Source organism: Myotis myotis, unplaced genomic scaffold (assembly GCF_014108235.1).
Source record: "Myotis myotis isolate mMyoMyo1 unplaced genomic scaffold, mMyoMyo1.p scaffold_m19_p_10, whole genome shotgun sequence".
In the NCBI taxonomy this organism is placed as follows: Eukaryota; Metazoa; Chordata; class Mammalia; order Chiroptera; family Vespertilionidae; genus Myotis; species Myotis myotis.
This window is the reverse complement of record NW_023416314.1, coordinates 30,247,280-30,270,885: the sequence shown is the minus strand read 5'-3', so window position 1 is coordinate 30,270,885 and position 23,606 is coordinate 30,247,280. Positions and strand designations below refer to the sequence as shown.

General features: G+C 41.3%; 1 protein-coding gene across 6 annotated transcripts in view; it reads right to left on the bottom strand.

The window, feature by feature from the left end:
* DLG2 (discs large MAGUK scaffold protein 2) overlaps window positions 1-23,606 on the bottom strand; it is a 1,392,511-nt gene that overhangs the window by 988,669 nt on the left and 380,236 nt on the right. For 5 of the 6 annotated variants that reach the window (XR_004970363.1, XM_036324800.1, XM_036324794.1 and 2 more), the window contains exon 2: window positions 7,759-7,920. Coding sequence is in view for 5 of the 6 variants with exons in the window: in XM_036324800.1 (XP_036180693.1) it covers window positions 7,759-7,920 (162 nt within the window). In the remaining variant the exon portion in view is untranslated. The remainder of the gene's footprint in view (window positions 1-7,758; window positions 7,921-23,606) is intronic. The other variant, XM_036324806.1, reaches the window with a different exon arrangement.

Sequence of the window (23,606 nt, the reverse complement as noted above, 5' to 3'; positions counted from 1 at the left end):
AAGGTAATATTTCTTAGAGAAAATTCATTGTTATTGTTATAATTATTATACAGATAAGAGAAATTGGAGATCTGGATGTCATTCCACTGTCTTATCTTTCCAAAGCCATGGTGGGAACCCATTAACCCATGGTGGGCTAGTTCTAGAGAGCATTGGTGAATGTGAGATACTGCAATAGGCCCTCTGCCTACCATTTTCTTTTTCCACCTTCTGGCTTAAATATCCAAGATTATTTGAAGTATGCTACCAGTTAATAGCTTTCCAATTAGTAAGAATTGAAGCAAGAAATGTTTCTATAGGCATAGAATTTTGATGCTTTGATGCCTGGATTCAGGATACATCTGTCATGGCCATATTTCACTCAACAGTTTCCTCTCCTCAAAGTCTGGGACTGGAGCAAAATGTGTTATTCACAAGTCTGACCATCTCTGCTATATCCTTCTTTTAGTTTTTGTTAACTGAGAGCTCTCAATTTAGCCTCACAAATCTCAGTTTCTTCTCTGAGATCAGACGCTTCCTGAACCATCAGCCCAGCTACTTCCACCATCTAGTGGCAAGAGACAGAAATGAACAGATTTTACATTTTTGTAAATTACTTATTTTCTTTTAAAAAGCAAAAACAGCTTAGTTTTCTAGTAGTAATATTGCCAAAAGCAATATAACTGCAAAGAAAAAAAACTACATTTTTTGTAATTGATGGTCTGGACCCCATGACTAATGAAGTCAAATATGCAGGGTGGGGCAAAAGCTCTGAGCTAAGATTTTCATATAGATTTTTCTCAAACTTCATAGAAGCAGATGAGAGAATGCCACTATTTTAAAAATTAAACTGAGGCTTAAGAAAGTTAAATAACTTGAAAATGCTCACACAGCTGATAAGTAGAGGACTTGGTATTTGAAGCTGATTGAGTTTGATTCCAGGGCTGGAACGAAATTTTTATGTTACACTTTTCTATTGGTTGTATTAGCCATAATTTGTGGCTGTTATAGTATTTTTAAAAGTTTATGTGCCCAACCAAAAATAGTTTGTTTGTTTGTTTGTTTGTTTAGGGGAACATGGGTCCCATGACAAATATGTTTGGGAAATACTGTGTGTTAACCATATCTCCATCTTAGAGGTTTACAGTGCACATTATCTTATTAAAGACTGGGAAATCCTTCAACAAGTTCATATTTTCAACATTAACCCATTTAGTTTTTCTATAATGATGACAGAATCCCACCAGATGTACTTTAGGAAGTCAGGTCTAGTTTCATTGTAGATGCCAATTACAGAGAAGAAAGAAAAATAAAAGAAAGATGTGGTCCATTTAATAGGAGTTTACACACTTATGAAAAGCAAGAAAAACCGAATATATAGAAGAAAGGACAATACATAGTTACACAACAATTAGTTAGAAAAACTAATAGAATAATGAAGTGGTGTAAACTCCATGTGCCATACAATGTTATGACCAAATGGAGTCAGGCAAGAATTAATAGGAAAGGCTTCATGGAGGAAGAGGACTTACTGTAGGGTTGGCTAACACACCCTCCTATGAGCATGTCTGTCAATTCTGATAAGAAATAGTCAGTAAAACAAAGCACACTTTATATTTCTTCCTGCAGTTCTGTATACCGACTCCTCATTTGTAAGCAATCCCGTAATTTCCTAAACATGCACTGCCTACAGATTCACCAATGTTTTCCCATATATATTCAGCAAATGCCCAATTGTTCAAGGTTATAGAAGTCTATACCAACCTCTCATACTTTCATTTTCCAGTAAACCTTCCCAGAACTCTTTATTTTGGTCTCAAAGAGAATTAATAAGACAGAATACTTGTATTTATCTGATCAAAACAATTCCCACCCATCAATGAAAGAGAGCTTTAATCTTTCTTGAAAAAAGTCATTAAATCTAAGATGGCTTTGATGATAAAAAAAACATTTTTATGTACCCTAGGAGATGCTACCAGATTTAATTGCAAGATACCATTGATTTTAGGACACAACCAGATTTCAGATATGAAGAAATACCAGGTTTAACATTGATGAAATTCTGTGTCGATGATAATTAGGTAAGAGAAGAGGACAACAGAAACGGAAAAGCAAGAAGTCTATGCCTTCAGTGTCAGCACCTCCAGAAGACAATTATTGATCTTACAAATAGTTAACATTTAAGTTAATTTTTTAAAACAAGTATTTGTTGAAGAATTGAGGGTATAAAGACAAAATCAACATAAACCCTCACCTGAGGGTATTCACACAATAATGGTAATACTGATAGCAAAGTTACTAAAATAAAACAAAACTGATGGTTATGAATAAAAGTAGAATTCAAACAACCACTTAGGTTTCTGGTCTAACAATTTCATGGTAACATGAAATAGCATAAAGAGTAGTGTGACTCCTATATTGATTGATGGTTCAATGAGTAATTTTTACATTATTTCTGAAAATGAAAAGATACGACATTAAGCAATCTGGAACAAACACTTTTTAAAAGGATAAACAACCAAGTAGAAATTACAGAACTAGATCTTGTTGGGTCCTTGGAAGGAGAAACGTGAGGGTGTTGTGCATTGGACTCAGCTGTGTTTCTTTGTTGCTTTTGTTTTTTCAGCGAGGAAGGGAAAAAAAAAAAAAAAGAGAGAGAGAGAGACATCAACGATGTTAAAGAATCATTGATCAGCTGCCTCCTGCAAGCCCCACACTGGAGATCAATCCTGCAACCCAGGCATGTGCCTTGACCAGGAACCAAACCACAACATGCTGGTTCATAGGTTGACACTCAGCCACTGAGCCATGCCAGCCTGGCTCAGCTGGGGTTTTTAATGACACAGGAACCTAGTGTGAGGAGTGTATCTCAATGTGAAAAATCCTTCATTGCTCAAAACAAAGTGCGTCTCTCTTGCTCAGGAACAAATTCTTACATTCTCAAAGGATTTTTTTTTTTTTTTAAAAGGAAACTAGTCCCAAAATACTAGTTTTTGTCATGGGAGTGGAACATAGTCCATGGGGAGTTTTCTACTGGGGGCATTAAAGATAGAACCAAAACAGGAAAACACTTTCTATTTTCTCATAGTATTTCATTTCCATCTATCACCGCTTATCATGGTTCTTATTTAGAAAACTAAATTTCTTAGATATCCCCTTGTATTTTATATTTGTTTAATTTTACAGAATAAGGTTCCAAGGAGAAAAGGAGCTTCAACTTTCACACACATGGAAACAATGAATAAAAATTTAAATTTTAGATCTCTTTAAAAATAGCAGACCAATTTAGAAAAGTGATACAGCACAGGTGTGATAAGGGATACAGGCTTTGGATTCAGAGAGGCCTTAGTTAAAAATATTGGAATCCTATTTACTAGTTATGTGGTTGAAGGGAACTATTGAATTTATTTAATTTTTAAATATATTTTTATTGACTTCAGAGAGGAAGGGAGAGGGAGAGAGAGCTAGAAACATCAATTATGAGAATCATTGATCGGCTGCCTCCTGCATGACCCACGCTGGGGATCTAGCCCACAACCCAGGCATGTGCCCTGACTGGGAATCTGGAATCAAAACATGACCTCCTGGTTCAAAGGTCAACACTCAACCACTGAGCAACACCAGCCAAGTGGGAACTATTTAATTTTAAAACCAGGTGTAATATATTTTAGCGATAAAATGAGGTAAATAAGTGATTTTAAGGTATTTGGCATGGTAGCTGGCTGATGATAATAAATAAAAATAAACAACATCGGTGAGTGCTTACTATGTGCCAGGCCGTTTCTAAGTAGTGTACATGTATTAGAGCATTTAATTTGCACAGAAACCCTATGAGATAAAGTATTATTATTACCTCTATTTTATAGATGCAGAACCTGAGGCAGAGGGATTAATTTGATCAAGGTCATACAGCTACTAAATGAAAGGGCAAAGATTAAAACCCAGGTATTCTAATGTCCAGATTCTTAAAAATAAGTCAGCCTGTCCTTCTTTCTCTCCCTCTCCCTCTCCCTCTCCCTCTCCCTTTCTCTCTCCTCCTTCTCCCCTCCCTTTTAGAGAATACTCTCAGATGCTTGGGGTCTCATTGTATCTAAGCTTGAGGAATTCGAATTCCTGTTGTAGAGTAAGAGTAAGTAATGAATAATTAGAACTCGGGTGCCCTAGAAGAGTGATATATCCTATATAATAAAAGCATAGTATGCAAATTGTCCCTTTGACCAGGAGCTCATCTGGGAGTTCCACCAGGGGGCAGGGCTGGCCAGGGGAAGGGAGGGAGTTGGCAGCTGGCAGCTGCGAGGGGCCCTACCAGTGCACAAATTTGATATATATATATATATTTAAAATCATATTTTACTGCCCTTTGTTTCCCCATCACTTATTACGATGCACATGGGAGGCACTCAATTAATATTAATTGATTGACCTAAACCGAAAAAGAAAAATTCTCTTGCTTCATATACTAGCATAGGCCAATTTCTCTTGTGGAAGAGTCCAGATAGCATCTGAAGAGAAAGCATTCCCGCCTGGAGGCAAGGAAACAAATTCCCTCGCATTGCCTGCTAAATTGCATTTCTCTTTCCAACCCCATACTTCACACTGGCGGAGCCACTGGGAGGAAAACAAGCCAGGCAAGCCCATCTATCAGCCAGGCAGCGGGCGCAGGCCAGACGCAGATGATCTTAGAACCCAGGCTTCAAGGGGTACACAGGATGGAAGAAACAGTTGTGCAACCTGCGACAGTGGGATTCCTCAGCTAATGACCCGGAGGTCTGCTCACTAGGACATTTAAACGGTTAGCCAGCCATCTCACACTCTTGTTGAGGTGCGCCACGCGCCAATCCCTGATTTAGACTAGAGAGCTACAGTGTCTGCTAATGAGGATTCAGGGGCAGTTCCCAACAGTGTGTTTTGCCTCCTCACTCTTCCCCCCTTTTAGTACTTGACCCAAGAGCACCAGACAGAGGGAAGCAGCAAAGAGGTTGACGATATGCCAGCTCTAATGGAGAACTGTACCTCCTTAGCATTCCTCCGACTCTAACAGGCTTCCTTTATGAGAAAATAACACATTAGATTTCAATCATGGCAGGTTTTCCAAGCACTGGAACTGGGATAGTATCATAGCCCCTTAGCAATTTGATTAGGAAATGGGTCCTGTTGCTATAAAAATACCTGCGCTTGAGGCTGGTGTGCGGTACTGTGCTCCTGCAGGCTGGTGAGAGCCTCGTGTGTCCCTCTTCCTAAATACATCCAGGGGCTTCAGGTCGGTAGCCTAAAATCAGTCACGATGGGGGTATTTACACCAGAAAATTGGCCAGCTCTACATCTCCAAGTGTTGTGTTTTTATCCCTCACATTATTGCTAATAGAAGAAAGGTGCACAGATTCTTCATTAAGGCAATCTAAAAGTATATCTTGTTCAGCATAAACAACACCTCTAGCCAGTCATGAGGGAAAAGTCCTGGATTCCTGATAGGTACCTCACAGCCTGGGTGCAGAAGTCCTGGGTGAACTTACCTTCCCATCCTCTTCACAATATCTTGGGCCTCACACCACTGAGCTGGTGGTTCCCAAAAGGAGGGAAAAACCTATTCTAACCTTAATGTTTCATATCAGGGATTTATTATTCATAGGTGAGGTCCATTCAATAAAAACATCACCATGAAAACCACAGAAACCAATATTTTATTTTTCAAGAACAGAATAAGGAATAAGATAGAAGGGAGAAATTGAAAACCTTAGTAAGCTAAGAGAAGTCACTGAAGTTGAAGCCACAACTCAGATCCCTGGAAGGCAAGGGATAAAGGTAAAATAGGAAATCTCCTTTTGTATCTGAGATCTGATCTAACCTTCAGAAAAAGCAACCTTTGCCTTCAGCTCTAATATACATTTTCCAAACGAGGCATTAAGTAGCATAATACATTGTGCAATCACCCAAACTATAGATGGTTAGATAATTATAGTATCATATATATGCTGAAGACATAATATACAAAATGAAGATCCTATCATGTTTTTTGGTTGTTTCCTTTTTTTTTTTTTTTTTTTTTTTTTTTTACTGTAACCAGGCTAGCTTTAGACCAGCCTTGATTATCCCACGCAGCTTGCAGCCTTTAGGAGACATGCTATAGAGGTGATTAAAAAGGAAGTGCAAAGAAGGGGAAGAAAGTTCATGTTGGGAGGAAAATAACAAGGGAAGCTCCATGGAAGTCCTTACAGGGATTCTTTCAACAAGTTAGAAAAAAAAAGTGAACTGAAATTGTAGTACTCTCATTGCTGTCCATCTCCCAGCTCTGCCACTTCTCAATTTATACTGGTCAGCACACAGAATAAGGATAAGAATTCGTTTATAAAAAAAAAAAAAAATGGAAGAATCATTAAAGAAGAAGGGTATTTGACCACAGAATAGAATCACTGACTCCTAGAATCAGGCTGAACCTTAGGGACAGTTTTAAACATCCTCCTGCTGAAGAAGGCGTCCTCTCCTCACCACCATTGTCAGGTCATCATCCAGGCCTGAACGATGTCAGGGACAGGGAATGCCAGCACTTTGGGGAGTAGCTCTCACTGTCAGGATTTATGGTCTTATGATGATCACAAATGAACATTTCTGTTACTTATGCCCAGTGGCTCTGCCTCTACCCTCTGGGTGACACCAATGCTGTATTTTCCTTATGACAGCCCTTGAGGTCTAAAAGGTAAATCCCCTTAACTTTTTCTTCTCCAGGTTAAACATACTCATTCCCACCAGCCATTCAATGCTTTCCAAAGAAACTCGGGGAAGAACTGAACAAGGATTTCCAGAGGCATAACATTTACTTATTTTTACATATTACATATACTGAAAGTTTAGAATTAACCTATTTTAATTAATTGATGGTAGCTAGAGCTAGTTTATTTGATAGTACATTTTTAGGATTCTAGGTTACTTAAAATGTACCAAATTTTGGAGCTATATTAAACATAATTTATCCTTTCTTTGATATTTCAGAAAGTATAAGATTCCAGAAAGCATCAAGGCCACCTTATGGCTATATTTTTTATTGCAAAACAACCATAGAGAAGCACTGCTAAAATGAATGTTCTGGCTAATGAAATAAAACTTTCTTTACCGATAACCTAGGTTACCAGGTAGTTTTGTGGTTTTGTTTTTCATTTCAGTTCTCTTCTATTACATCATTGACTCTATTAAATTTTTCTTTAACTTTAATCAACACATAAGCTTTTACTCAAAGCATACAATCCCATTGCATCTGCGAAGACGGAGTAATTTGCAACCAAAGAGCACAGAAAATCCTTACCCTCATTTCATTTTCTCTCCTTGTCAAAATACTGTTTAATCAAGAAATTGCTTAAAATTAAATTAAAAGGTAGAAAGTGTTGGAAAAGTATGACACTAAGGTGTTTTCATGTTCTACCTATTCCCATCATTTTGTCTGAGACCAGGAAGAGAGATGGGAAAAGACAATTTGAACAAAACCTTGATGTAGTCCTGGGCTTCTTAAACCTGAGGTTCGCTTCATTCCCCTTTCAATTATTCACCCGGGCTGTCCCTAGCCCATTCTCAGCACCTAAACAGATTTTCCAGACCTTCCCACAATCGCAGGAACCGCCCTGTGTCAGGATTTCCGTGTAAAGCCTCCAAGCCACAGAAAGCAACCACTCAGCAACCACCATCCGCTGTTGTGTTTGTTTAAAAGCCTCATTTTATCAGGCCCACAAACATCGCCCTTAGCAAGGCAGACCCACCACAGCCACCAGCTCTCAGCCCAACCAGACTGACCTTCAGAGGAGAGATGTGGGACTGCAAGACGTAGCCATGGACATTTTCTATCTGCGACAGGTTCTTTTCTGACACGTGCACGAGCTCAGGGCCTCTCACTTCGTGGGTCAGTCGAGGTAAGGAATGATCATGTGGACCATCCTCATCTTGGTATCGATACTTCTAGGTGGAAAGGCAAGAAAGAAAAACAGCATTAGTGTTCGCAAAGGGTACAGTCCTGAACGTCACATTCTAACTGCAGCTGCAGGACACAGTGTACCTGTCATTGACATCCCCAAACGGGCGTTGCTGCAGGCTCTTTTGGTGGTCACCATACACCAGGTCAAGTGCAAGCAAAAGCGAACCAGCCGTCAAAATCGACCAAAACTGATGAATTGCTTTTGCCTGACAATGTAATATCTCCACGTGTGGGCTATAGAAGGGTGCTGAGAGGCACGGGCTAACACAGGTGGCTTGTAGGTAGAGGATGTGCTTGTTAAGAACTGTTTAATACAGGGGTTCTCAACCTTGGCTGCACATTAGAATCACCTGGGAATCTTTTTAAACTCCTGCTTCTGGGCCTCACCCTCTGGAAATTCTGTTTCTTTGTTCCTAATGTTGTGGCCCCACCCCATAACAAAGAAACAGAATTTCCGGAGGATGAGGCCCAGAAATCAGGATTTTAAAAAGATTCCCAGGTGATTCTAATGTGCAGCCAAGGTGGAGAACCACTGGTTTAATCCAAAGCAGTAAACAGCTTAATGGGCCCACTTATTCTTTTCAGGTGATAGGGGTCAGCTTGTTTCATAAAGACAGTGTGGGGCATGTTAAGTACCAGGAATCATTTCTCCTAAGAATTCTATGTACCACTTACAACCCAGCTAGTAAAATATTAGTTCGCTTTGCTTTGCTTTTGTTCTCTGTGAATGATACAGGGGTATTATGGGCCGGGGTCCAAATACTGTCATAACATTGTCTCAAGCTTAACTGTGATATCTAACCTTACCCCAGTACCCCATTATTATCACCAACAGTTATTTTTATCATGTCATGTTGCCAACAACATGTTTTCTTACAAAATCATGCCTGCATTTCTTTAATTTTTTAGGTGAAAATATGACTTTTTTGGATATCAGCTCTCAGTCTGACTCATAATCTGAGTAACAAAAAGGGTTGGCAATTCAATCTGTTGTCCACTTTTATTCAGAAATTGATTATCATTACTTGTATTTCCCAAAGAGGCCTTCTACATGTTCTAAGCTTAATATTAATTTCTTTTTTAAAAAAATATATTTTATTGAGTTTTTACAGAGAGGAAGGGAGAGGGATAGAGAGTTCGAAACATGGATGAGAGAGAAACATCGATCAGCTGCCTCCTGCACACTCCCTACTGGGGATGTGCCCGCAACCAAGGTACATGCCCTTGACCGGAATCGAACCTGGGACCCTTGAGTCTGCATGCCGATGCTCTTATCCACTGAGCCAACCGGTTAGGGCTTAATATTAATTTCAAAACAAAACAAAAAATACAGCACACAATATGTTGACTATAGTTTGCAAAGGGCTCTCATCTGTTCCTTCCATTGCAATCCTTCTTACCTAGGATGCTCCATTTTTCTTATGATAAAACTGACACTCAGAGAGGTTCAGAGACTTGTCTGGTGTTACCTAAGTAATGGGCATCAGAGCTGGAACCCTGTCCAGTTGATTTAAATCTGAAATCTCTCTCTACAATCATCAACCCCCCCCCCACTCCCATGAGGTGATGAAGCCCATGTCTGATAACTGAATCGACAATTTGGTAGCTAACACCTCTTTGAGAGAGAGCACACTTCAGAATGAGGTTAGAGCATTTCCATGCACTGCACAATACCATCCGTCTGTTTTCTTAGCCCTATGAATAATGTGGGAAGGTAATCTGCCTCGGAAACATGGATCTAGTTTAACATTCATTCTTGATCAGTTATGTGTTCATTGGGAGTGGGAGAATGTCGTGCATATGCCCGGTACAGTGTCTGGGCCTTCAGCCCATCTACCCCCTACATCTCCTCCCCCTCTTCAGTTCTCTCTCAGGGAGGCTTTGCCACCTATTCAGTTATCCGAGCCAGAAAAGTAGGAGTCATTCTGACTCCATCCTCTCTTTCACCCCCCACCATCTGCCAATTTAATAAATCACTGCGTCTGTCTAATTTATTATCTTGAATCTACTCCATCCTCATCCCCCACCACCACTAACCTACCCACTGATCTGCCCACATTCAGATTCTCATCAGTTCTAAGCTGGCCACCAACAGCCTCTGGGCTGGCTAGGCTGCTGCTGAGGTTGCCCCTTGCCCATCTAGCCTCTACCCTGCACCAGGGGCCTTTCTGAGTCACAAACTGACAAAGTCCTTCTCTTTACAACCCTTTAGTGGCTCCCACCACCCACAGGGCAGAACTTAAGCTTCCTTACCCTGTCACAAGCCAACCCCCAACACCACTACATGAGCTGTGAGCCTCATTACTTTTGAACTCTTATTTCACCAACCCAACTCAGATTAATGGAGTCAATATTAGAAATCATTACTTTCATTTTTAAAAGCTTTTTAAAAAAATTGTAATTATAAAATTTATATTTTATAATATATTTATAATATTTACATATTATAATATACATATATAAATATTTACATATTATAAGATTTACCACCTTAACCATTTTTAAGTGTACAGCTTAGTGACAGTAAGTATATCCACACTGGTATATAACTAATCTCCAAAACTTTTTCACCTTGCAAAACTAAAACTCTCCCCATAAAACAAAAACTCCTCATTTTCTCCTCCCCCAGCCCTTGGTAACCACTACTGTTCTACTTACTATTTCTATGAATATGACTACTCTAGGCACCTTATATCAGTGGAATCATACAGTATTTGTCTTTTTATTGCTGGCTTATTTCACTTGGCATAATATCCTTGTGCTTTATCCATGTTGTAGCATGTGTTAGAATCTCCTTCTTTTCAAAGGCTAAGTAATATTCCATTGTACGCACATACCACATTTTGTCTACTCATTCATCTGTAGATGGGCAGTTTGGTTGATTCTATCACTTGGTTATGCGAATAATGCTGCTATGGGCTTGGGTATACAAATATCTCTTTGGAACTCAATTCTTTTTTTTTTTTTCTTTCAATTCTTTTGGATAGATACCCAGAAGTGAAATTGCTGGGTCATATGGTAATTCAATTTTTTGTTGCTTGTTGAACTTTTTAAGCTTTTTAAGAGTTAACATATGTAAAGATGTATATATGTCATGCATAAAAATCTGAAACATAAATATCCAAGGGTACCATAAGTAAAATTTTGCAAAGTTCAAATGATTACTGTGGCTCCTCCAGGATTCCTGTAGTAGGATTCAGCTGATTTAGAGAAAGGTATTATCCATAAAAGTATACATCTCACTGACTGATTTGGATAAAAAACAAAAAACAAACTATCATAATACAGATAATAAACTTAGTTGAACTTATGTGGTGTCACAAAGAACTTATTTTCAACTAGAGGCCTGATGCACGAAATTCATGCAAGGGGCTCGGTCCCCACTGCCGGGGCGGCCACCTCTGCTTTGGCCCTCGCAGCCCTAGCTTTCTTTGTAAGGTTGTCCAGAAGGATGTCCAGAAGGACGTCTGGTCTAATTAGCATATTACACTTTTATTATATAGAATTATTTCCATAAATCTAAGGTCCAGTTCAAAGACTGATAGGGCCTCAAATTAGACTACAGAAACCAATAAATATTTTATTAGTAAATTTGTTCATTTTAACATTCATTGATCCTTTAGGCCCAGCTTTCACATTCCTTTTCTGGAAAGCTTTTGTGAACTGCAAGCCTAGATTGTGTGGGTGTTTCCATAGCTCCCTATACTCCCCCAATCACTGCTTTTATAGTGCTATATGGTTGCATAGTTTTTGTTTGTCTGTTTATCATTGAATCATAAGATTTTGTGAGAACTGAGATCATTTAGGTCTTGTTTATCCTCATGTCTCCAGTCCTTAGCCAAGTGGCTGGCAAATATGCTCAATAAGTATTTTTTGAATAAAATTATACATGACAATTGAACAAATGGATCAACTAGGCATGAGCTGCTTAAGCTACAAAGGTATTTTGGTTGCCAAATACAAACTCTTTTCATTGCAAAACATTATGATTTCAAGTTCAAGCAAAAAAAGACAACCATGTTATTTGCTCGACACAACCTTAAAGAACATCAGATCTTTAAGTATTATATCTCTCTCTCATCATTCCTTTCAGAAATATATGCTAAAAATATAGACTGAATTAGAACTAGTTCTTGACCTCAAGAAGACAAGAAGTTCTATTGAGTGAGTCATACATATGTGCAGCTAAGTCACAATACATACTGGTAATGACTATAAATACAAACTGAGTCTGTGGCAGTAGAAATGGTTTACCATTTGAAACAGGATCTAGAATGGTAATATAAAAAAAAAGGTAAGGGATACTCTAAGCCAGTGGTTCTTCACCTTGGCTGCACATTAGAATTACCTGGGAATCTTTTTAAAATCCTGATTTTTGGGCCTCATCCTCCGGAAATTCTGTTTCTTTGTTACTAATGGGGTGGGGCCACAACATTAGTAACAAAGAAACAGAATTTTCGGAGGATGAGGCCCAAAAATCAGGATTTTAAAAAGATTCCCAGGTGATTCTAATGTGCAGCCAAGGTTAAGAGCCACTGCTCTAAGCAAAGGCAACAACACGTGCAGAGGAGATAGGTGTTAAGAGGGGATGCTGTTTTAAAGCATGGGTGGAGTATATCTAGCCCGAGGGCCATATAAGGCCCATGAAATCATTTGGTTTGGCCCCTGTCAAGCAATTAGATGTCTGACCAAATATAGCAGGCTAATTGTTAAGTTGATTATTTTGTACAGATCCAAATGGCCTTGGCAGAGAAAAGGGTCCCTACCCCTGTTCTAAAGGAACAGTGAGATCATGAAATGGATTGTAGCAGATGCTATTGTTCTCCCCACCCCCCCACCACTACCTAAATCCTTGGAAATCCCTTTCACACATTCAAGGCCCACATCTATATACTTCACACTTCTCAGGAAGCTTGCCCTTGGGATTGAAGCCTCCTCATTTAGGAGGACTGGGAGTTAAGCTGGAACTCGAAACTCCCAAACCTCAAAGTGAAACAAACCATTGGGCTTTGAATTCCACTCCCAAGCACCTGACAGGATCAGCCTGAAGCTACACAGCACCTGAACCTACATTCTTGGAGAACTCCTGGCTGTTTTCCTCACTCCTGTAAGCATTTCTCCTGGGAACTGCCCTGCATAAATCATGCTCACACTAATCCTCATTCTAGGTCTGCTTCGGGTGAGCCTGCTAGAGATCTGGATGCTGCCTGGGATGTGATATGTGAGTAGAGTGTGGCAGTAGACAAGCCTGAAAGAGCCTATTGTAGACAGCAGGGAACTATCCAGGAGACCTAAACAGACTCTCCCTGGCGTCAATCCGATATCCCCTCCCTTTTTCCCCATTTTCTGTGAGTGATGACTAAGTAAAAGAAGACAAGAACTGGTGAGAAGTGCCATATATAACACATGGAAGCTTCCAAAGAAATAACCCAGATATCGCATAGTAGAATCTCTGCTAGGATTAACTTTGGCTGAACCAAAAATGATTTTTTTTTTTACTTGTAATGCTAAGACTAATACTAATATTAACACTAATGTGACATTAAAAGAAACACTAATCCTAACACTAATGCCAATATCAACCAGTAAAAATAGCAGTTGTACCTACTGTGTCAGGAACTGTGCTAAATGCTTTATATGTGTCATCACACCTAACAGATTGGTGTTAGGATTCTCCTCATCTGAGGCTTGGATAGTTGGGCATTTTCCCCCCTAAGATTACATACCTGGTGAGTGGCAAACTGGGATTCAAACACATGTTAGTCTGACTCTAGGGCTAGAGCACTTAAAGATTCTTCTAAACTGGCAATCAAAGATCTTGATAGACCAACTTTCTTCTCGAGAAATATAATTCTTAGGAAATCTTGAAGAGTCATCTAACAAGGAAGATGAAACACCTCTGCAGAGGTCACACCCTGATTTAAGAATTGGCTCTAATGTTCTGGGCAATTCTGAGTCATCTCTCCTTCCAGGGCTTGTCTGTTCGGTCCTGATGTTATTCTGGGCACCTTTCAGGGTGAGCATTGCCTGTGAAAGGAGGGCCCTTTGAGGAAGACCTCTCTTTTGAAATCTGTACCTTCCTCTTTTCTTCTCCTCAGCTTGGTCCATTGGAGGGGACTCCAGAGCAAAAGAACTTTTGTGAACAGATTATTTTCCTCTCTTGGCTCCAATGGGAGTGAGGCGGAAGAAATGCTCAAGACAGGGACTACCAACGTACTCTTCTTGTCCCTCAGTTGTCTTAACTGATAGTGTCTCTGACCTCTGGAATCTTATTCCCTTCCCCCTTCTGAAGCTTAACCACCCACTCCCCAACTCTTTCCTCAGGGCAACTTTTGTAGGTCCTTGAGAATCGGGTCAGGTGTCATCTATTTTGGAAATGCTCTGACTGCTAAGGTTGAAAGAATGTCCATCCTTTATGCACCCGTAGTGTTCTGCACCTATTTCTGTCCTTGAATAACAAGTCTAAACGGCAATGACCTATCTCTCCTAGGAGACCATGAGTGCCTCATGAGCAGAAATGAAGTACTGTTCATCCCTGACTCTTCAGCGCCCCATTGATAACTAACACATAGTGAAAGACTGACGCATGTGACTTTAACTGAACTAAACTTAAGGAATCTGAGCAATCACAAGACATACCCGATCCAAAAGCCTCCCGGCTGAACCTTTATGCAATCATTCTCACACTCCTCTTCCACCACAGGGCCCCTGGGTGGTGGGCAAAGCCTAGGAAGTCTAATTCTGCTCACCACATTCTGCCAATGCCTGTGTGAGTCGGAAACATCCCGAGCTACCCAGAACTCAAACACAGGAGCCTCCACACATCTGCTCCGTCCACAGCGTGGAAGAAGACACTGCGCAGCACCACTGGCATGGCGAAAGGTAACTGAGGGACAAGTCACAAATCTGTCAAGGCCTCATAAAGAAAAACCGGGGGTCTCTGTTTCTGCACAAGAACAGAACTCTGCTTCCCCCTTGCGGCAGGAGTTGGCATTGTTCTAAAGGGAAATAAAACTCAGGGAGAGCCAGTGCGTGTCTGCATGCTCTTGAGAGGCAGGTAACATTGGAATACCTGTCAGTGAGCACTCTCATGAAGGCTTCTAAAAAATTTATTTTAAGCCCTGACCAGTTCGGCTCAGTGGATAGAGCATCAGCCTGCGGACTGAAGGGTCCCAGGTTTGATTTCGGTTAAGGGCATGTACCTTGGTTGCGGGCATATCCTCAGTAGGGAGTGTGCAGGAAGCAGCTGAATCAATGTTTCTAACTCTCTATCCCTCTCCTTCTCCCTTCCTCTCTGTAAAAAGTCAATAAAATATATATTTTTTAAATTTTTATTTTAAATTTTATTGCACCACATTATACAAGCATTAAACATGGCTTCACATTGATTGATGACTGTTTAAATGTAAAAAATTCATCATTCATGTTAGTACCTTTTGGCTATTTACAGGTAAGGACATTTTATGTACTTTAGATATCTCTACACTTGTGTGTACATATGGAAGAATACATGACTATATACATGTACACACAGAAATACATCCATGGCCATACACATAGCTATAGGTATGTCATATATAATAATCTCCTCAGAAAGATCGAAATTTTTTAAAAAAAAAAGGAAGAAAGAAAAGGTGAAAACAGGGTCTTGTTTGTGTTGCTTGGGAGACATGGAATCAGGACCCTCTGATGACATTCTAGGGATGTATGTCTCTCACGAAGGCTTTTCTAAGCGTGTTATAGAAAGGACTCCATTTAAGACTTAAGACAATGTTATGAAACAGGTACAAAGTTAAGGAGTGATTAGCTTTTTACAACTACCCAGACATTTTGGAAATGCTCAAAACCCCAAGGCTTCTGACATAAAGCCCTCTCTGTGTTGAGTCTTATCTGTGATCTAAATTCCTTGAGGGCAGGGGCCCTGCCCTGTTTCTATCACCCCACTCCCGACCCCCAGTGGTCAGGGCAGAGCATGCGCCAAATAGTGTGTGGCCACCAGACCCGGCTGACCGATCACTGCTGCTGGAAGGAAGCTCCTTAGATTTGAACATGTGTGCTGGCAAAAAAGAAGGACATATTTTAGGAGCAGCATGGTGTCAGGAAGAAAATTAAATAAATAATAGACTTGCAAAGAGGAATAGTCCCTAAGGAAGAAGTGGCTGCAGCTCAGAAAACAGAGAACAGCGAAAGGGTGAAGAAAGCAGTCTCAAAAAAAGAAGTGCGTGAAAAGGAAGGGTTTTAACCTTCCTCTCAAGACTATAAACTGAACGTCCACAATCGGGTGATCTCATGCAGGCTCTGCCAGCCGCCCTCTCATTGTGAAGGAAATATTAAACACATTGATATTTCTTTGGAGAGATTTTGTTCCCTGGAGGTGTGTGCAGTATGCAGCCAGCCACTCTCCTTTCCAGATCCCTCCTCTTCCCAGGACATCCAGCCTATCTGTGACCTGTGACCCCTCTTGCCACTCACTGCTCCCTCCCGGGAAGGAACATGCGGGTTAAAGAGAGAGAAAAGAGAAGGTAAAGAGTGATCAGACCAGTATGTATATTCATTTCTTTGATTTGAAATACATTCTCTGAACGATATTTTGGTTGGTGCGGGGTTCTCTTTCCCCTTTCATCCCAATCCCGTCTTCTAGAATAGTCACAAGTATGTTGCAAATCTGGGGGAGGAGGAGATAGGAGGGCCATGAGGATGAAGGACAAGACAGACCACACATTATTTTCTACCTGCTTCCTCAAGGAGACTTCCTGGTTCTCCTCCCCCCACCACACCACTCCCTGCCTCACAGGATTTAGGCTAGCCTATACTTATTTTATCATAAAAGTCATCACAGTTTAATTTTGCCTTTATTCCTGTGATCACTCGCTTGATGTTTTCCTCCCATATAGGACTGAATCCTCGAAGGGGTCAGGCAGCCTGCCTGCGTGGCTCACTGCTGCCCTCTGGTGCCTGCAACATTGCAGGTTCTCCATCAGTGTTCGCTGAATAAAGAATGTCCTCTGTAGCCACATCTCTCCTTAAAACCCTTTATTACTCAAAGAGTTAATAGACGTGGGTCAAAACTCACTGATCGCTGATGATACACAGATCTCCCCAAGTGAAGTTACCCTTTCGAAAAAGACCCACCATCAGCAATACAGCTGGCCCAAAGGATACTAGAAAAAGAAATTTCTTTTAAAGGAATTTTTTTTGGCTACTGGAGCAGGATGTAAGTCACAGGAGCAATGTGAGGGATGAAAAGCTCTGCCAGGTGTTCCATTTGGATTTTTTTAAACAAAACTCACAAAGGGGAGGAAATGCTTTCCTGCTTTCTGCCACGAAGACAGGACAAGCCAGGATGTTAATTAAATTACAAATCAGCTGCCTGCTCGCAGCTGACAGAGCTCTGTGTGCTTCCAAGCAACGTCAGATATTTTAAACCCTCTGCAATTACCTACAAAGGAGGCGCTGCCAAGAAGGAAGCGCGCATGAATATTTAATGGATCTTAAGATCCTTTTTGAACAACTGGTGATTTACATGATTGTGAGGGAACTTACTCTAGCTCAGTGCTGCCCTCCATCTGTGAACGGAAGATGTGAAGATGCTGGACATGCAGTGTGGGATGAAGTGCTTTCTCTCCTGCAACTCTGAGCTATGCCCAAGACCCAGGGGAGGCCAGGGTCACACCGGATTGGTAATTGTCTGATTAGACAGCCCTTAAGTTCTCTGAGGGAGTCTGAATGGAAGCACAGACCTATGATCTAGGAAAATCATGCATGTGGAATTGTTAAATGACTTTGTATAAGATGTCACACATTCAGGGTGCTAATTACCATGTACAACACGCTTTCAGAAGCATTGTCTCAAGTAATTCAAGAATTGGAGGAAGACAGTATTGTTATTCTGATTTGCAAATGAAAAAAAAAACAAAAAAAAAAAACCAGAGGGTGGGAGAGTCTCCAAAATGTTAAATAAAGGGCAAAGCTGCCTTTCAAACCAACCTAGCCAGCTGACTCCAAGAGGCAGCCCAGTGTAGTGAAGTGTGTGTGAAGCCTGGCATTAGAAGCATGGGCTCAAATCTTGCTAATTCCACTTGCTAATGCCACTTGAGAAACATCTGTCAAGTTGCTGGGCATCTCTGAGCTTCAGTTGACTGAAGCTATGAATGGGTGATGGCAGAATCTACCTGACAGAAGTATGAACACTGAATGAGACTGTATTCCTGACACACGGTAGCTGCTTGACCAATGCTAAGGATCTCCTGTCTGAAACTCTCAAGTGAGATAATACATGGAAGGACTTAGCAGAGTGGTCACTTAATATCACCTGTGATGATCTTATTGCAACATTGGATTTTCTTACTTGATTATAAAAGACTGGAAATATTTTTTAAAAACTAATTAAAGGGGGAAAGTGGAGCCTCATTTTTTAAAAAATGTTGCTTTCAACCTCTTCAAAACATACAATTACAACTTTTCCATTACCCCCTAACACTGTGCTCCAAACTCACAGTTCTCCTGATCCCACAAAGCACGCTTCTTGATTCATTATGCTATCCTCCGTGCTTGAAAACCTTCTGGTTCTCTCAAGCTCTCTCCACTCAGCTACTGGACTCAGCTACTGGAGCCCTGACCACTCCAGCTACTGGACTCCTCCCAATTCTTGCACTTGACAAGAATTTATTCCAGTTATAAAATAAGTAACAGGAATATAATGGACAGCATGGTGACTATAGTTAATAAACACTGTAACAAAACAAAAAATATATATAAATTTGTTAAGCACCTACTCTGTGCCAGCCATTATAAGTGCTAGGAATACAATATTGAAAAAGAAAGACACATTCCCTCCTACCCTTTGTTCTTGATGCCTTCTTACCTCTAATAATCCCTCCAACTCCCTTTCACCTGGCAGTTGCCACACCCCTTAAAGCTTAACTCCTGTATGATTTCTTCCCAGATGCTTTCTCTGGCCAACCAGGTTTGGCTAAGTGTTCTTTTTCTATGCCCACATGACTGATGCCCTGAGAATTTCTCCCTTTTTTAAAAGCATGTATGTATCTGCTTTTCTCATGGGAACATAAAGACTTCTTGATTCATTATTGTATCACCAGCAGCAAACATTCTGCCTGGGATCCTCTAGAATTAGGTGCTCAATAAATGTTTCTGAGCTGAACTACCATTGGTGGAGATATAAGTTCCTTGGACTCCTGTGCACTCCACCATACAGCACACACCAGAAGCAGCATGTACTCAAGAAACCCATCTGGATCCTATAGGAGATCTGGTTACTGAGCAGCACCCTATAAGACTGTTAGCAATAAAATGAATAACTGGTTCATTGCGTAGTACAGTAATAAAATAAATCATTCAGGTTTTTGGTGTGAAGAATGTTAAAAGGAGTGTTGGCTAGTGGCTTTCTGGAGCAAGAAGTTGAGAGGAGGAAAAATTGTGACATTTAAGAAAGAATTAAGTGAGTACCCCCCTGTCCTCTACTCTACCAGAACTGAGTTAGAGCAACTAAGGAAACACAGTACGAAAGTGGGACTATCCCAAGTAATGTGACCTGAGACTCTAAACCCCAGACACACAGACAAGAGTACCAACTGTGATAAGCACAATAAAATATACTGAATTATATGTAAGCAGGGGAGATGTTTGGGAGAATACACACTATGCTGACACTGCTTGTCTCTGGGTGATTATTAACTTCACTAATGGCCCGGTGCACAAAATTTATGCACAGGGCAGGGGTGGTGTTTCCTCAGCCAAGCCTGCACCCTCTCCAATCGGGGACCCCTTGGGGGATGTCTGACTGCCAGTTTAGGCCCCATGCCTAAACCAGAGGCTGGGGATCAGACCCTGCTTCTCTCTCTGGGCCTCGCCAGCAAACGTGTCTCTCTCTCTCTCTCTCTCTCTCTCTCTCTCTCTCTCTCTCTCTCTCTCTCTCCAGGCCTCACCAGCAGCCTGGGTTGGCTGCTGATCAGCCCTGCCTCTCTGATCAGGCTTGGAGTAGGCCCAGAGACACTGACTGGCATAGAAACTGACCAATCAGAACCAAATCTGGGTGAACTGCATGGAGCCAATGGCTGCCTAGGAGGCGGAGCCTTTGACACTGGCATAGAGAGAGAGAGGCAAGGGCTGATCAGCAGCTACCACAGAGACTGCAGATCAGATCCTGCTTCTCTCTCTGGGCCTTGCCAGCAGCTTGGTGCAGCTGCTGATCAGCCCCGCCTCTCTCTCTCTCTCTCTCTCTCTCTCTCTCTCTCTCTCTCTCTCTCTCTCTCTCTCTCTCCAAGAGGTCAGCAGTTCAGCCTGTCACCATTCCCCGCCCACCTGAGCCTGCTGCATGCGCAGCCTGGTGTTCAGTTGTCCCTTCAGTCATTTTGGACGTTGCAGACCCTGGCTCTTTATATATACAGATTGTTTAGCTACATGTGTTACTTGGAGAATAAACATTAACACAATAGAAGATGCAAGACATGATCACATATTTGTTTTGGTGTAAAGGAGAAGGCCCAGTGGGCTGTAAGCTATGTGGCAAGAGGAAATTCTCCAGCCATGGAAAAGGTTTATACAAGTTTAGTTAACTTGGAGAGCTGGCTTAAGGGTGCAAGGGTGATATCCAGTCAAAGGAAGGAGTGGGGAGAGCTGGGAAGGCATTTACTGGGGAGGAAGAGAGCTTGAAGTCAAATTGCTTTGTTATCAAGAAATCAAAGCAGTGATCTGGGAACAGACTTGACAGTTAGTTTCTCCATTTGAAATACAATTTCAAATACTGTCTGAGTAATTCTCCAGGGATAGCTGTGCTGGATTCAAGTGAGGGCAGTAAGATCTTGTATATAGTCACTGCCTGACTCAATCCACCTGCTGTAGCTTCTGTGGGTGAGAGCCCTTCACTGCTGAAGGCTAGAATCATGTTATGCTCCGAGTGTCCGGTGCCCAGGACAGGTGAAATGTGTATTTCAGCTGAATGCTTAATCACGTGATGCAAATACCCTGCACCTCAGTTTCCCGAGTTTCAATTCTGTTCCTGCCAGTAATGAACAATGTGACTTCAGGTAAATATGGAAGATCTCAGAAACTCTGATTCCTCATTTGTAAAATGGGGCTATTAATCCATAGAAGAGTGTTTCTATGGGAAATTGATGAGATAACATGCATAAATGTCTTGGCATAGGGCCCGAATCCTGCTTGATACTTAGGAAATCTAAGCCTTTTCCTATTTCTGCCAGTGTCATATACTCATCTTTCATAGTATTATCAGAGGGTCAACACATACACACACGCACACGCACACGCACATGCACATACTCAGCTCAACCTTACCTCTATTATAGGACCTGGTTTCCTCCACCCACACTACCACAGGCATCATAGCATCATGATAGATCAGTGTAAACACCCTGAAGGGGACAGACTGAACTGCGAACACCTTGCCTCCACTTCTCAGAGATCCAGTTTCTTTTCTGTATGTGAGGCTGTCCTATCATCTTTACCCAGTGCTCCCATCTGAGTCAAGGCTGCTGGACTCATCTGCCTATGACTATCATGTCTGTCCAGCAGGCAGAGAGAGGACAGTCTCAGACACAGGGGCTGAATATCCCACCACTGGGCTTCTGGACCTTAGAACCTGCTGTGGAATTGGCACCTGCCCTGTCCTTCCATCTACATTTGACCTGAACCTAGAACATCGCCTGAAGTCTTTCTGGCTGTTTGTGTGCCTGCTCTTGGTTCTCCCTGGGCAGCCTATTGGCATGTGCTTGCTCTGTGACATATAGAGTACGAAATCCCTTCTTAACACGAGCATCATCATCTATTCATTCAACAAAGTATTTATCCAGCATGTTATAGACTAATCACTAAGTTTTCAGTAATAGGAGTGGAGTATTTTAGAAAAAGGTGAAAAGGTGTTACCTCTTAGAGCTTGAATGCTAGTTGCATAAGGTAAAATAAATATTTGCCCGGATTCTCTTTTTTCTCTACATATCCAGCAGCAGGCATGAACAGCTGTCAGATGCCAGGTGGTCCACTGGGCAGCCACACTAAATTGTCTCTTGTGGTGATCCCAGTAGGCTTGAAACATCTAGCTGTATGTGTCCAACTGCCTTGTCCAGAGCCCCCCTCAGGGTGAGATGGCTTCAGTGACATTGGAACATGAAATAGGTGAAGGACCAGGAAAGAAGGTGAGGACTTGACTCTGGCCTCATTAACAGTGGGCTTCAATCAAAAAGGATTATAATATTAATATTTCCTCAAATAAAGCTGCTTCATAATCCATGTTTGGTTTAGGTGGTTTAATCCTCAAATAAGATGTAGTTCATTTGGGAAGGCTTATTAGACTTAATCTAGGTATCTGAATATGCAATTAAGAGCCCAATTATAGAGTGCTATTTTGTGCTTATTACACCCTTAGGACCTATGCCACAAGTCAAGAAAGCCTAGAAAGTTTTCTCATTTCCTTGTCCTGGTGCCACCTTTCAGATGAGTGCCTCCAATATGGAATGCATGTGTGTTGATGCTTTACAACTATCAATTTATTTAACCCCTACAACAAAATTATAAACTAGTTACTATTTCCCCCTCATTTTACAGGTGAGAAATTACAGGCAGCGAGAGATTAAGTATGTTGCTCACAAAATTAATGAGAAGCTAATTCATGCCTCATTGTCCTCACAATCCCCACATTTTCTCCAGCATTTACTGCCTCCAAGGCATTGTGCATTTCCTAATCTCTGACTCAGGTATTTCTTGTGAAGATGGTAGATACTTTGATCCTTTAGTTTAAATGTCGAGTTCTGCAAGCTTCCCTTTTTCCTTGCTGGGCCACAGAATACAGTTGAGAGAGAGAGCAGAGAGATAACCTAGCTAATGACATTGCCATTTACCTGGTCACCCCAATACAAAACTAAACAGATGAAGAAGATCCTTCAGCATCTTTCCCTTTTCATGACTTCCAGAGCAGGGTCAACCTAACTCAGCTGACAGAATACAACATGTAATATCAGAGTCAAGGCCAAACAACTTTACATTAGAATGAAAGTTCTTTGATGAAGGCAGTGAAGCTATAGTCCGTAGCCATCTCAGTAGGCCTCTGGCAGGTAGGAGGGATTTAGTCCACTTTGTCAGGTGAATGAGTCTATATTTAGTTAAATGGGTTCTGCTGCAGCGGGGACTCTTGTTCTGTCTTTTTCTTTTTCATCTCCATTGCCCCATCAGGCCCTTGTTCCTTTACCCAGATTATTGCACTTGCTTCCTACTTCCCTTTCCAAAACCACATTCCTTTCCTGCATCTCCATCTTTTCCAACCCCTGTACTCCACAACCTATTGTTCCACCATTCTAGATTATTTGTAATTCAGAGTAAGAGCATCATATCACCTCTGAGACTCTGCACTTGCTGCCTCCCTGGTGTATTTTGCCATCACCTTCAGGGCTCAGCTAAGATGATACCTCCTCCCAGGAGCCACCATGACTGATCCACATCACCTGTCATCTGTGCCCCTACTCCACACTGGGGTCAGGACTCACAGCAACCTGGGTACACACAGAACACTTATGTTATAATTTATGCCTGTTTACTTGATTGTTTACCTTCATAGACTATAAGATTTTTGAATGGAAGGGTAAAGTCTCATGTATTGTTGTGGCACCTGTGCCAACTATTCAATGGTTATTGAGTAGAT